The sequence below is a fragment of the Oryzias melastigma genome, linkage group LG15 (genome assembly GCF_002922805.2).
Source record: "Oryzias melastigma strain HK-1 linkage group LG15, ASM292280v2, whole genome shotgun sequence".
NCBI lineage: Eukaryota > Metazoa > Chordata > Actinopteri > Beloniformes > Adrianichthyidae > Oryzias > Oryzias melastigma.
In genome coordinates, this window is record NC_050526.1 from 11,964,257 (window position 1) to 11,979,766 (window position 15,510).

At 38.7% G+C, this 15,510-nt stretch overlaps 1 protein-coding gene across 1 annotated transcript in view; it reads left to right on the forward strand.

Moving 5' to 3' along the window:
- thada (THADA armadillo repeat containing) overlaps positions 1-15,510 on the forward strand; it is a 129,669-nt gene that overhangs the window by 64,992 nt on the left and 49,167 nt on the right. Inside the window, exon 29 of the mRNA XM_024296872.2 lies at positions 11,568-11,671. Within this exon, the coding sequence (XP_024152640.1) occupies positions 11,568-11,671 (104 nt within the window). The remainder of the gene's footprint in view (positions 1-11,567; positions 11,672-15,510) is intronic.

A 15,510-nucleotide genomic window follows, 5' to 3' on the forward strand; every position in this document is an offset into this window, starting at 1 on the left:
ATCTAATAATACTTGAAGGAAGAGACACATTATTTCCTGTCACATAATCACTCTCCACCTACAAGACATTTTGGAATTCCATAGTCATTTTATTGTTTCGTTTTTGTCTTGTCTGTGGAAGTTAAAGCACCTTCTGGTACGTCCCAAAGATTTACTAAAAAATTAAACATTTTGATTCTGTTCACATGTTATACGATACCCACCATCAAATGTTGTAAAGGAGCCTCAACAATATCAACTGAATGTTTGTGTTTTTTGGCTTGAAGGAATCGTTCATTTTAATTTGTTTTTGCAAGGAAGTTTCAAAATATCTCCCTAAGCGTGTGGAGTTTCTCAAAATCCTCACTCAAGTGACACTGCAGTCACACGAGATGTTTTCGGTTGTCATAGGGTCAACAGTGGTGTCTCAAGACATCCTCACTTTAGTTTTGATCGGCCTGAGAACTTTGTCAGGAGTTGAGACAGTTTCTTGTGTGCAGCGACAGGAAGATTGTTTATGCCCTCATGAGCTTATTCTGAACAACAGTCAGTAACACATGACATCTTGTTGGAGCAACAACTGTCATCCCAGCTGGGAAAATCACCACGGCTAGCCACTCTCACTTAAAATAGCAAGTAGAGCCATGAGGCTTTTTGAGATGCCATTTATGTCCTGTAGAGTTTAGTTAAAAGTTCACAGGTTCATTAATAAATGATAGAGAAATACATTCTGCACCAACAGGTTTCATTCATTACACTTTGGCAGCTCCTAGAGAAAGCAATTTGGGGTTCAAACCCTTCCGATTAAGAATTAATCTAAATGTAGGACAAACTGCTGTTGCCACTGGAGAAGCTGAAAGTTAAGAGTCATAAAAAAGAGTTGTTTATTGATGCATTTTTCACTATTTTTAATCAGGAGTGAAGTGTTTCTGTTGTAACAGTATGCTGACTATTTGATGACTACAAAAATATATATTTTTTTCTGTCAATGAAAAAGAAAGGCTGTTGGGTGTTTTGATATTTTTAAAGGTTTAGCATCCAAATAATTCAAAATAATTGTCTGATCCACTTTAAAGTCTACTTTCCATAATGTATATTTAAGCAAATTGAGAATTTCACATTATATATATACATTTTGGAACTTGTCGTCTCAAAAGCTGACTTTTGCTTCCAAGTAGCTTCTTCAATTTTTATCACTGATGAGAAATCCAGATTATTCATGTATGTGTGTGCTGACTAGAGATGTGGCAAAGAGTCAAAGAACTGATGCATATGTCAACAATCCAACAGTTCTCTCACTAGCAGGACTGAACCTGGAAAAGAAGCCACAGAGAAATGCCTTCGCCCTCCTATATGTGTCAGGTTTGTTCCACAATTTCAGAAGGATCTTTAACACAGATTTCCTGTAAATTTCAAACTCACCAATACATGGAGGCAATAACTGGTCAAAACAGAAGCAGAGCAATGGAGTCTATGCTATCCATGGCAGTCAGGAGGACTCTGATCTGTTACCCCTTACATTCCTGATTTGACATGTTTGCCCAGCAGACTGGGGGCCCATTCACACACCAACAATAAACCACAGACAAACCCCACCTGAGTCATGCCAAATACCCCATTTAAATAAAGGACATCCGCCAGTCATTTAGATAAGCACCAGATTGTTGACATATGAATCAGCTCACATCAAATTAAACTATTTTTCTCTTTTTGGCCGAGCTCATGCACAATCTGGAATCCCTATCAAAGCTGAGAAGCTTCACAGATGAGCAGTGATTTTTTAATTCTAGATTAAGTTCAGTTTATAATCAGATCAAATGTATTTTCACTCTTTAAAAGGCTGTATTGATTCATTAAATTGACACATTGGTTTACTTTTAAGGTTTTTTTTGTTTTTGACTGAATAATGTTGAAACTGTTTCTATGATTCAAATTAAATCATGAACAATGGAAAACTTTTTCAAGGTTCAATCTTTTATTATATCAGATAGTACTTTAAAACTTTAGGAATTTGGGAGTGTAACTGAGTCCTGCTAGGAACCTCGTAGGAATCGCAGGAATTCATGTTCATTATCTCTGGATCTCGGTTCAGGTGGTGGTGTTGATAGGAGGTGTGGAGATGGGTGTGGGGGCTCAGAAAGATGACAGAGACAGATATGAGTGTGGTTAAGGTGTCCCAGTCGGTGTTGTGTAGCGTAGTGCTGGGGAAGGGCTCTAAAGAAAACATGACACAGATAGTCGTGTGCTGCGTACGTGTGGAGGAGAGCGTCTCACACGGTTATTGATGTAATGGATACTGAGCTGTGTGAGAAATTGTTTGTACTTTTGTGAACTAAGAGGGCTTTAGATGTTTAAGATTAGCGTGGGGTAGACATGTGTGGTGTGTGTCGGTGTGTGTGGTGCTGACTGAGATAATGGAGACATTGGGTTTAACTTAAGGATCTGCTTAATGCACAGTATTATGCCTCATTGTGTGTGTTAGTGTGTAATAGATGGCAGATGTTTGTGCTCCGGGGAGGAATGACTTCCTCTGTTGTTGTGAAGGAGTAGCTCCCGGTGGGACAGGCTGGCAACTGTCAGAACTACTGAGGCCTAACCTCACCTCTCTTCTGACTTACACATTCACACCATGAAATCTGAAAGCCACTCTAGAAATGTCTTCAGCCAAAAACAGCTACAGGCACAGCTTGTCATTTCTCTTGGTTTTCTGCAGATTGTCTATGTCATTGCCCAAAGATCTCTATCTTTTGAGTGTGTTGTAATTTATGGGTACTATAAAATAACCTAAAAGTACAGTGGCCCTGAAGTACAAATCACATCAACAAATCAATGAAATGTTAGAAAAATGAAACACATTGAGAAACCAGAAAAGGTTGGTATTATGGGACATCACTGATTGGATAAGAATATCCAGTATCTGTCATAAACGGGCAGACAGTGGTTCCAGGAGCAACAGGTTTATTAGTTCAAACAGGAATGAAGCAGAGCTAAAAGTCCACAAAGCTAAATCTGGGTCAGACAGGCAGAGGTCAATCCCAAGCATGGGGTCATCCAAGAAGAGACTAGAGTAGTCAGAGTCCAGGCGAGGGTCATGGCAAGCAGCAAACAAACAGATGAAGCAGGTCAGAAACAGAAGATCAGGTCCAGATAGAAACGCTCAGTAACGCAAGCAAGGAGGCCAAACAATACTTCACACTGAGTGATGCTCTGTGCACTGCTTAAGTGTCCAGTGGATGATCAGCTAATGAGAGACAGCTGAGCAGCATCCAGGAACTGTGCGCTGTGGTTGCTGGGAGATGTAGTGCAGTCAGTATTCTGGAATTGGCTGCCGCCGGTGACCAGAGAAGGGGACAGAGAGCTGACTCCTGACAGTATCACTTCAGGTGAAATAACCTTCGGTTGAAATCATAGACAAACGTCATCATCAGAGAGGTCCCATAGTACAAACATTTTCTGGTTTCCATAAAAAGGAAAAAAAAAACATTTCAGAAAGAAAAGGACTTACAAAATCAGAATGGAGCACGATAAGAAACAGGATCAATATGCTTTAGAGACTCACAAGACAAAGTAGCTCAAGTTGGTCAAAGCATATTTGTGTGTGCCTCATGTCTCCGTATCACTCCAAAAAGTTGAATACCAAAGAATTTGATTCCAATTGATAAACGCTATCCTTATTACACTGGTAATTTTAAACTTGAGCGTACAGTATATATCCTCTGAATCTTTGGTTGTATTTTTCAGTGTCTACTCTCTTCCCAGACACCAATACTAAGCAATTTTTGCATCGGTGACGAAATGTAGTCAACACAGCAAATCAGTACACACAGTTTTAAAAAAACTTCAAGCTACTATTGAAAAGAATAGAATAGAATAGAATAGAAAGCCTTATTGTTATTTTACATGGTAAAATAAAATTCAGAACTCCAAATTATCTGTTAAGTGTGAGACTAACTGTCACTAAACATTACAGGAATCAAGCATACTGCCTCTACAAGCCCAGTGACATGAACTAAATGGGTCCCTTAAATATGAAAAAAAGTTGATGTTGAAATATTGATACTCTTTATTATGGAGGCAATTTGGCCGAAGTTTGAAAAGTACCTAATACCCAACTGTAATATGCTTTATATATTTTGTGTGATGATGAATGATAAAAAATATCATTTGTTTGGCTTGGGTTCTCAAGGTTTTAATGGAGGTCAGGTTGGTCTTAGAGTTGAGGATTATACCAAGCTTTACTGATACAATCCAACCCAAATGTTGGATTTGATATCGGATATTGATCATTCATGTAGAGAAAATGGTTAGGTAGAGCCTAAGTTGGCTTCCTCCTACTCCCTTTCAAGCAATCTATCATTTGATGTCCAACTATCTTATGTTTATAATGTCTTTATGGGTGTAAACCTCTTTTGATTGATTGTATCACATATGCTCTTGATTGCTGAAATAAACAATTTCTAATCTAATCAGAGGTTTACTTAGAATAAAGGAGACAAAATTCCAAATATTAAAACTAATAGTAATATAATGAGTAATATAAAGGAACGCCTGGTTGGACTGAATCAATTTGATTTAATTCACAAAGCCAAGAATTTTAAAAATAAAAGTCTGGTTTATCTTGAATTAAAACCAATCTAGTGCTTTAAATCAAAAGGTGAAACTTGTGGTTTCTTTTAATTTATTTTTTTATGAAAACATTATTAATTTTATGGAATAATACAACATATTGTTAGCGTTAGTTGATATGAAATGTTGTTATTGAGGGGGGGTTTGACTAAAAGAGACATCAAAGTGCAAAATGTGTTTTTAGTCTTGTTGAAAGGCAATATAGAAATATATCAATGCCAAATGTCACTGAAATCTGGAATGACACTAATTGATAAATAAAGCTGGATGATTGTTTGTCATCCAGGAAAATAGTCGATACTCCCCAAAATTCCTGGATAGTCCAGTCACATTTTATACTGTCAATCAAAGTTTATGATGGAAGGACTATGTAAGTGGTTCAACACATTCAGGAAATATAGGATAATCAGAAAAGTATGACGTTACCTGGTCAAACCTGCAGGTGTGAAGATGATCGACCATAATGGGCATCGGTGCATTTAAACTTGACCTTATAAGCAAAAAGATTAAAAAAAAAAAAAAAACACATGAATGTTTTTTAGGGCTCTGAATGTTGAGCATTAATGTGCACGATTAATAGACTATAATTAATTCATTAATATGTATTAACGACCTCAGGCGTCCCGTCGTGCAGCTGTGAGATCAGCGTAATAAAACTGTCTAAATTAAACTTGAACTTTTTTTTTTACTTTCTGTGATTGCGATTTTATGAAATTAAAAAGATAATATGGAATTTATTTGTAACTTTTGGACAAAAGCAGTGTTTTTTTGTTTAATAAATAAGGGAGAGAACGAAAGTCAATTTGACGGCCCTAATGCAGCAGCAGAGCACCCACTATGGGGGGCGGAGCCAAACCGAGCTGTCTGAGAAATCCAAAAAGAAAACCAACCATTATTTTATTTTGGGACGGGACCAAAATGAATTTTCCACAATAACAAACACCAGCGTTGTCTAACAATTGTGGAAACTCCACTGATCTCCACAAAACTCTCGCCTTCCGACGTCTCAGAAGGTGAGCAGTTCAGAGTGGACAGACACACCCCCACCTGTGTAGATTCCAAATTTAGTTCTTGTTGTTATTATAAAATTACAACTAAAACTTTCATTCTGTTGTAAAAACAGTTTTTTTAACATTTTCAGGGTTTCCACAGTAAAATTAATTCTGTTTTTCCAGATGGAATTTTCTGTTTTTGCATGATTTTATGTCTAGTGTTTGAGTATAACATGGAAAAATAACAAAATAAAGGTAGTTGTTGCATGGGTGATTGAAATGATATAAAATAAGCAACCAGGCAGTCTTTCAAATTGAAAATACAGTAAATTCAAAAGCTTTAGTTTTAGACCCTAGGTTCCAAAAAGTTAAAAATAAATGTTCTAAATTTACAATTTTGTGTGTGATCTCATATTATGATTATTTGCTGGTAATAAGTGGCCGGCAAATAATCTAAAAAAAAATAAAATAAAAAAGAATAGTAATCTTGATTAATTTTTTCGATTAATTAGTTCATTTTTTGAATTGATTTCCGGCCCTAATGTTTTTGAAAAAGTATGTTTTGTTTCTTTTTTTGCTTTGTATTTAAGCCTTTTTTTCATCAGAATTTACAACAACATAACTGGGGAAAAAAACTCCCCCATCTCCAGACATTATGAAAATAAGGAATAGCTCTCTGGAGATATGTTGTTGTGACTGCCACAAAGATGTACTTTACAGTTCTGCATATACTTGAATATACTCACACCACAAAATGACTTGGTTGTTACGCCCATGTGCATATGCAGATGTACCAGAGTATGACATGCCGTCTGGAAGCCACACTTAAGCTTTTGTTTTTCTGGCTATATGGGGCCAGGGAATGTTTATTTCCTTTTATATTTAGTTCATCTTTATTGGGATTTATTTTTGCCTAATTGGGCGTCTACACTTACCCCCTATCTGCTTTTATGTGAACGTCGATTTATGTGTTTCTTTTGCGTGTTTTTTTTTTACTGGCCGGAGTCTTGGATTTCTGTGCAATTATTTGGACTTGTAGGAACCGTGCGTGTGTGTTGGGCGAGCGCATATGTGTGCATGATTGCTGTAACCTGTGGTCAGTCTGTGGTTGCGGCAGTGGGAGGGACGGCAGGGCAGCCTGATAACAGAGTCTGACGGGACCTCACATTCACCACCACTATTTTTACCGGGCCCAAAAGCAGAGTAAGGCTTGTTGCGACAAATCCCAAAAAAAAAAAAAGAAAAAAAAAACATATGCAGAAGACGTTAAACGCCTCACTATAAAACAAGGCGTGCAGAAGGTCTTGATGTTTATCCTATTTAATCCCTCATTTCCTTTATTTTATTAATCAAAATTCACTAAAGGTTCATTCGCATGTTGGTTTTGTCCTAAAATATTACTAATAAAATTGTAGTAATGCCAATATCCAACATTCCCCAAAATACTACAAATGTGTTGTTCTATTTGACCCAAAATAAATGGGCTTTTAGAGTATTTTGAATGTATTTAGATTTCTCTTTAATTATTGATTCGATGAAATGGCTTGGGTCTTATCAGGTACAGGATTTAATATTGTAAAATATGTTGGTAAAGATGCATCTGCTGATTTGAAACAAACGTCAGAATTGGTAACCATAAATTGACTGATATTGTTGACATAGAGTAAAAGTACATTCAGAAACACCCAGCAAGTTCAACCCAAATCTTCAGACTTTGTCTCTTTAGCCTTCTGAGATCAGTTAGAGATCCCAGCATCTCCTCCCTCGGAGGAGCAGCAGGGAGGCAGTGTTGTCTATAAATATGACTCCATGCCGATCTGGATCCAGCCGGTTGAGCCTCCCATGCAGGGACTTCCCAGAGTCTCAGATGAGGTGTAGCAGCAGTGAGCGGCGATGAGGCTGGCACAGATCATGTTGATCCAACGCCATTTTTGGCCGGTTACATCTTCTGAGAGTCGAAAGAAGTGGCTCTGAATTTACATCAGTGATTATTACATCACGCTGCACTGTGATTGTGGTGCTGATTTACATTGAGATCAAAAGATCCTCACATAAGTCAACAAGACTGTTTCTGTCCTGTACACTAAAAAACACACAAGGCAACTTTTCTCCAATTATGTACTACTCCCTTGACAAACAAGACTATGACTGGAGATTATTGAAATCTAAACCTACAGGTGAAGCGTGAACGGGCAGCCAACAGTCAGAATAGATTATAGTAAACAAGTTCTTAGACTTTCGTTTTTGGTCACATGTTTCTATGAAGGATAAATAATTACAGACTCTGTAGAAAGTGTGTCCCAGAACCCCCAGAGCACTTCCTGTTGGTGGATCCACTTGGAAGTGTTCGGTATTTGGTTTGGTAAGCAGCTTCTTGTAACTGGAAAAGCCCCTGGTGAGTGACAGGGAGAATCAGAAGAAGGCGTTTGGGGTGTGAAAGCTGTTTGTGCGAGCCAGTGGGTGTTGCCTGGGCGTGGAGATTGCAGGAGAGAAGACGGGGGCAGGCCAGGACTCGGTGGCCATACTTGGTGCTACGTGGTCGGCTTGGTTTTTCCCCACGTTGCCTTCCCTGCACGGCGTAATGAATGGCTTCCTACTGGTCTGTGGCTACGGCCCCAGCTTAAAGAGTATACTTACCAAAGCCCAGAATACACACCCCAGCAGGCAGGCAGGCCAGTCAGTGTCTTCGCCTCTGAGCGCCTTCAACCACGAGTCCACCTGCTGCTGACTGACTCAGCCTTTCTCTCGTAGGGAACATTTCCTTTCAAGAACAGGTGTTTTTGTCCTTTTTCAACAGCTTTTGTTTACAGAAAAATATTAGCTTTTATACCAAGACAAAGTTTAGCTTTTGTCAATATTGAACTCTAAATACAAACAGAATTCAAACAATAACAATAAAATGATTGAGAACAGTAGAAATAAAACACTTGTTAGTGACCATGAACAGGTTTGTCAATCGCCTTAAACAATTATTGACTTGCTTGTTCTTGGCCACCCCTAGTCTAGTTAATGCTAATTGGCCTAATTAGGTGATTCCAGGTTCTGATTGACTGGTCACACCTAACCCAGATAACAAACTTGAATAGGAATGACTTCAAAGCAGTCACTTGCTCTTTTGGTCTAAAATTGAAGGACACCAGTCTGAAGTTAGTCCAGATTTAAAGAATCAATATTTCTAGTATGTCTCGGTGAATGTCCTGTCCTGTTCTAGTGGTAGAACTAAATGGAAGTTAGTGTAAAAGGCCTATTGTATCAATTCAATTTCAATACAATTGAGGCAAAAATTGGTATTTGATTAGCTTTAAGTAATCATTTTAAAACCGCAGAAGTTGTCAGTGACACCTAAATAATACCAGCTCTTTGATATACCGTAACTATTTGACCGGTTTACACGATCAGCCGATGCAGAGATGGATGCGGTGAAAAATCAGCAGAATCAGCGGATTTATGTGTATTACATAAGTACTTCTGGAAAGTGTTGCATCAGTGCAAGGCAGCTTTCTCCACTTCAGAATCCACTGGAATTGCATTAATTCCTTAAATGGTTGAAGAGTTACAGTAGTCGAAAGAATGTTAACACTGGAGCAAAAGGCCTGCTGATAAATCTGTGTTTACTAGTGGCAATCCATTATAATAGAAAATATCATTTTTTACCGACCAGTTGTTACCAAACTATAATAATAAAGAAGATATTAAACACAAGTTCAATTAAAATAATCATATTTCAACTGAAAAAATGTACATGAAATGAACAAGAAATGCAGTCCAGGTTTAAGTATGAAAAAATTAAAGGTTTTCAGAACAGTGCCATGTGGCACACCAGCAATGACAAGGAACTTTGTAAAAACTACGAGGTTTGAGACTTTATGACTGTCACAGCTGGGGTTAAACCTCAACTAACTAATATTATTTCCCTATTTGCAATTGCCTAACCCATTGGGGTACAGTAGAGGAGAGTAGATTTGAAACAGGTTAATATGTTATCAAATCATAATATACAGCAAGGTCGGACATGATGTTTTTTATCTAAATAAATAATCGTATCTGTTCTGAAAGCTGTTTCAAGCCAATCAGTCTGTACTTTCATTACTAACGTCTACTAATCTCTGATTCAAGTCTTTGGACAGTGCTCAAAGGTTACATGGGAACAATCTAAGCACTAGAAACACTGGGTTATTAATGTTCTCACAATCTAAGCCAGGGGTGTCCAAATCCAGGCCTCGAGGGCCGGTGTCCAACATGTTTTCCAGTCAACCTCCCATTGAAGCTCCTTATTGGATAAACCCACCTGATCCAGGTAATCAGCAGCAGACAAGGCAGGGTTTTTGGAAAACCAGCAGTTAGCCGACCCTCAGGGACTGACTTTGGACACCCCTTAAGTTATGCTCACACCGGACTCGGCAACATGCATTCAAGTGACCACTTCCAATGAAAGGTCTTTGTAAACGCTTGTATATATTTGTTTTGGGCTTCCGTGTTCAAAACACTTATGTTCACTCATCGCTAGGCAAATATTTAACACAGTTTGAATGAACGTTGAAAGTTAAATCAAATCGAGCTTTGACCAATCAGAGACTTGGATTTGGTAGTGGCGAATGGATGATGTCCCATGTAGTTCACTGAAGTGCCAACTGTTTGAAAATAGATGATGGAGAAATTAATAACTGCTGTTTGTGCCAGAAAAGAACTGTGAAAGAATAAAACTTGGAGCAAGAGTTACGAGATTTGCACCACTTCGACATTTCGCACCAAGCCTCTTCCAACTGTAGGTGGCGGACATGCACTGGTAAACAGTAGACGTTCAAGAATGATCAAATGCCCAGTGTGTATTCAGCTCAGGGGTGGACTTTGGGCAAAGATAGGCGATTGCCTTGGGCCCTCAACACTCCCCCGCATGATGTCACGACTTCACGAAAGGAAAATCTAATCAATGTGAGCATTTTACAACATCTATTTATGACTCCACTGAGTGCGGATGATGACAATGTGGATAGTTTGTTTAAAAGTTACATTTAAACAAGATTTTTTTTCACAAAAATTGTTCAAACGGAATGCATTGTGGTCTATATTTTCTAATGTAGTGAACATCGATGCTAGTTTTTTGCATAGACTTCTGGGAGATTTCTAGGGCACTCCATTTTTGATTATAAGCTACATCCAAAATCCCCCCTAATCACTATACAGTGTACTGTATAGTTCGTTTGCCATTTTCTAATGCTGTCCGGTTCTACTAATTTCAAAATCGAGTGCACTAGAAATTTTCCAGAAGTCTTTGCCAAAAACTAGCGTGTATCGATGCTCATGAATATAGACCACAATGCATTGCGGGTGAACAATTTGGAACAAAAAAATGTGTTTAAATTCATTTTTTACAATAAATCATCCAGAATTTTCCCTATCAGAACACAGTGGAGTCGTAAATAAACATCGTGAAATGTTTGTGTTGATTTGATTTTCACTTTGTGAAATCTGTAACGTCAAATCCAGCATTTGGAAAAACTGAAGAAATGTAGTGAGCATTGTATCCGAATTGCCTTTAAAATCCAGGGCAGTATATAGTCCTGCACTATATAGTTTTTTTTACTAGTAAGGGGTTAGGGAGGGATTTTGGACTTTTCCAATGATTCAGACAACACTAGAAATGGTAAATGCACTGTATGGTGCCCTATTTAGTGAGTAGTGAACAAATTTGGACATAGCTTTGCAAGCTAGCGAGGAGTCATTGTTGCCAGATTGGGCGGTTTCCAGCCCAATTCTTTGAAAACTTTTTTTAAAGAATTTTAAAAAAAGAGATTTATGCAAATACTGCAAAGGGCCCCATGTTATTGTTCGCCTGGGGCCCCAAATTCCTATTACCGCTACTGTCTTAGCTTTACACTTTGATGTTCCTCTCTTGACCCCATCTGATTAAATGTTAAACGAATTGGCTAAACTCGTGTGAAATTTGTGTTTCTTTTTGTCTATTTGCAGGTGCTGTTTCTCCTGCGCTCTTTCCAGACAGACTCACACAGGCCCCTGCCAGACAGTGGTGGCATCGGTGGAGCCCTCTGTCAGCACATGTGGCTCGCTTCTCGGTAACCCTAGCCCCCCGCCCCACACACACACACACACACATATACAAATATGAACACAGATAAGCATCCACTCCTCTCCTTCGGTTGGCTCCCTGAAAGAATAGCTCCTTGTCTGGGTGAACATCCCCTCTCTGGCTGCGTCCGCTTCGTGTCCTGCTCAGGCTTCCATTTCAAAGAGGCCGCCTGCTGACCCGTCTGCAGCCCCCCTACCGTCTTCCACCACCCCAACAAAGATCCAAGCTCCAAGACACGGGGGGGCACAGTTTACCCAACCGCCATCCCCCTGTCTTGACTGGCTGAGGTCAGGCCCGGGTCTGCAGTCTGCTGTGTCCAGGCGGGCGGCAGAGAGCTCAGGGCTGCTGGGTTAGACACGCTAGCCCTGCAAGCTCCGCTTGGTTACACTGATGAGCCTTTATTAAGATGACAAGGTGAATTCTTGCTCACCAGAGCGCCCAGCGTCTGTCCGTTTGATCAGCGGCGCTAGGCCCTGCGCCCAAAAGGACACCACAGGTCAGAGAATCTCTGTTTTTCGGGAAGAGAAAGCCTAACCCCGCCAGAGCACCACTAATTTGACGCAGCCGCTTTCCAAAAAACTGTTGAGTGCATTGTTGGTCCGCTGTGAGGCAGTGTTTGGTTTGGCATCGCACCGTCGTGTCATTTTGTCTCACTTGTGTCGTTTTGGAGTTCTCTCTGGCTCTAAAGGCTGCCACTTCTCCTGAAGCAGACTGCAGGTGACCTTGGTTCAGCGGCAGCAGAGCAGGCCTCAAACCCTCCCATTACAGCCTCCGTCATGTGTTTGGATTGCAATCTATCAATTCAATTTCTAGCAGCTTTCTTTGTGATTTGCATCACATTCAGCCGCATAAAGACAGTTCTTGATCGCTTCACATGGTCATTCCTGCCAGCTCTTAACTCGGTTATCTCCTTCTGACCGAAGCCTTTGTTTAAAAAAAGACAGTTTACAAATCTGAGGAGTTTATGGAAAACTGTCCACAAAAACCTTTTGCTTCCCAGCCTTAAGAAATCAGATTTTTAAAATTAACTGGAAAAAATACATGCAAGCTTTAAAACCTTCTGCTCTTACTTTACTGAATTATTGTCTGCCTTCATGTTTGGATTTATTCTTAGCTGCAACTGAATGTAAAACAGTTTGAAGAACAAAGAATCCAAACCATCTATCAAACAAAAACACATTCTTTTCTTCTTTAATGTTTTATGCTTAAGGATATTGTCAAAACCAGCATTCTGCTCTTCATCAGATATGGAAATTATAAGAGCGCCGTTTCATAAGAAACACAGGACGTAACATATTACGATGAAAAAAGTCAGAATATCAAAGTGTTGTTTCTGTCTTAAGCAGCTGTTTACTTTAGGTCTCTGTGTAAATAAATACACAATTCCGATGTATTCAAAGCCATTAATCCCACATTGCAATGTTGACCAGTTCAGTGCCGCGACCTGTGACACAAGAGCTGTAGACCAAAGACTCCACATTAGATGTAGGTGTGTTTAAAGTCGTTTATTTGATTCATTCAACACTAACCCTGAGCTCACATGGCAGGTGTTACAGCTCAGGTGTGATGAGCGAGCTGTCCAGCTACAGCAGATGGCTCAAATCTGCTACTGGGTGGCTGCTGCCGACCTCGCGAAACTCCGAACTCATGTGGGTTCACTCGATAACCCACCATTTATATAGGAGGTACAGTAATCCTCACTTATTCGCTGCAGGTCAGCTGTGGTGTCCAGTGAATATTTGAACCCAACAAAGCGGATTTGCAGCGCCGCAGAGGGCAACATGATCGTCTGCAGTGGGGTTTCTTCTCGCACTTTTAAAGTTACGTAAAGACTGCAGCGCTCGTATCGGAGCTGTAACGCTAGCCGTGTGAGCCCGGGGTGAGGGGGCAGTCAGGCTGACAAAGTCCGTTCGCTGATTTGATCCTCTGGGGATCAGGCTTCAAAGTGCAAAAAAGACACACATTGAATTGGAAATGAGAAAAACAATGCATTCTAAATCATTAGCCAGACCCAGTTCCATCTTTTACTTGCTTTTTTGTCAATTTTTTTGTAAAAAAAAAAAATGTTAGAAAACTTGATTAATACAAAGATTTGTTTTATCTAGTGCTGTCATGTGATCTTTTTTATGCGTTTAATTAACTGTGACCTTTAATTAATTAATCAAATTAATCGATTTAATCACAAGGATTTTAATCTAATGATTTCTGTGAGAAACTTCATATTTAGTTATTTTATTTAAGTTTGTGACATTGTGGCGCAGAAAAAGATCAAAATAAAGCTAAAAAGGTGGCTTTATTATAAACGACTTCTCACTTTTACTTTGACATCACCGAGTGGACATTTTTTTCAATCTTAAACAAATAACAGAATAAAGAAATAAAAAGAAATAACATCAGGTCCAGAGAGCTCTAATGTACCATATCAAAAAACAATGGTAACACTTTACTGAGCAATCCAGAAAATACTGAACACTAAATTCTTATTCATTTCATCATTCAAATGTTGACATACGTTATTCCTTAGTTTATCACAACAGCAAGACAGTAGAAAAGACATGAGGAAGATTTTATAGTTTCCTTTAACCCGTTTGGTGAATTTAATGGTTTTAAAGACTGGGATAAAGCAGAAAAGAAATAGAGAAGAGAATCTAGAAAGAAATGAAACACAGCGGAGGAATTGAACTATTTAGACTTTATTTCTTTAAGTAGACTTTTGCTTCATCATCTGGACAAAAACAATCACTAAGAGATAAACTTTCCCTCTAAAATTTATCATGACATCATCAGTTTCAGAGTGGAGCACGGTTTGTGCACACCTCACACTGTAGCTGTTACCATGACGATGCCCACTAAACAGTCCGCTTTTGGTAAAAAAGAAAAAAGAAATAAACGTAAAAATATTTCAAGTTTTAATACTTTATTTTAATTTATGTTTTTCTTAAATGACCATGGTATTAGCAAGACAAAATGCTCCTCCAGGTGTGCAGAACACGGACGCAAAAATGAGACTAACACGATTAAAGAAACATAATGCACTAAGATGTCTATAATTAATTAATCATGACTAATGGTATAATTTGACAACTCTTCTTTTATCACATTCTAATTCATTAGACTTAAAACATCTACATATAATTTGACAGATCATATTACTGCACAGATGATCTATCCCTCATGTGGACGACTGTTTGTGTTTTCATGATACCTAGTGATGAAAACATTAACTTTTCACCAGTTTTCTCACATCTAATCTTCCAGCCTCAGTATCTTTATCAAACACACACTTGCACATGTTATGAACACACAAAACAAGTCAGAATGTCATCTAATAAAAGTGTAACAAAAACGGAATATGACTATAATGAAAAGAAGCTGCTTTTTATTAAATCACTGATGCAGAATCAGAGATAAGATGATGTAAATTGAAGAGACTCCTGGTTTCAAGCTTGTTTGTTTGTGTGTAGTGGATAAGTTAGTATCCTGGAGCAGCTGGAGGCCTCTCATGAGATGCTCTCACATTCTTTGTCTTGAGGGATGGAGCTCATATGAAACACATCATTGTGCCTCCGTGGATCTTACCCTGTGATCTGTTGACCTACAGATAACGGACTTCTTGTTTGGACCGCAGCATGTAAATACTCCCATGGATTATCTTATTATATTACAGCCACATGAACTACATTTCAGCAAACCACTTAAAACAGCACTATTTGTACTAAAAAGGTTGTCGGTACGATCTTTATTTTTTTGTTTTTTGTTTCAGTTTTGCGTCTAAAATTAAGTTTCACATTAAAACTGAGAAATGGTCCTTAAGTTATTTATTTG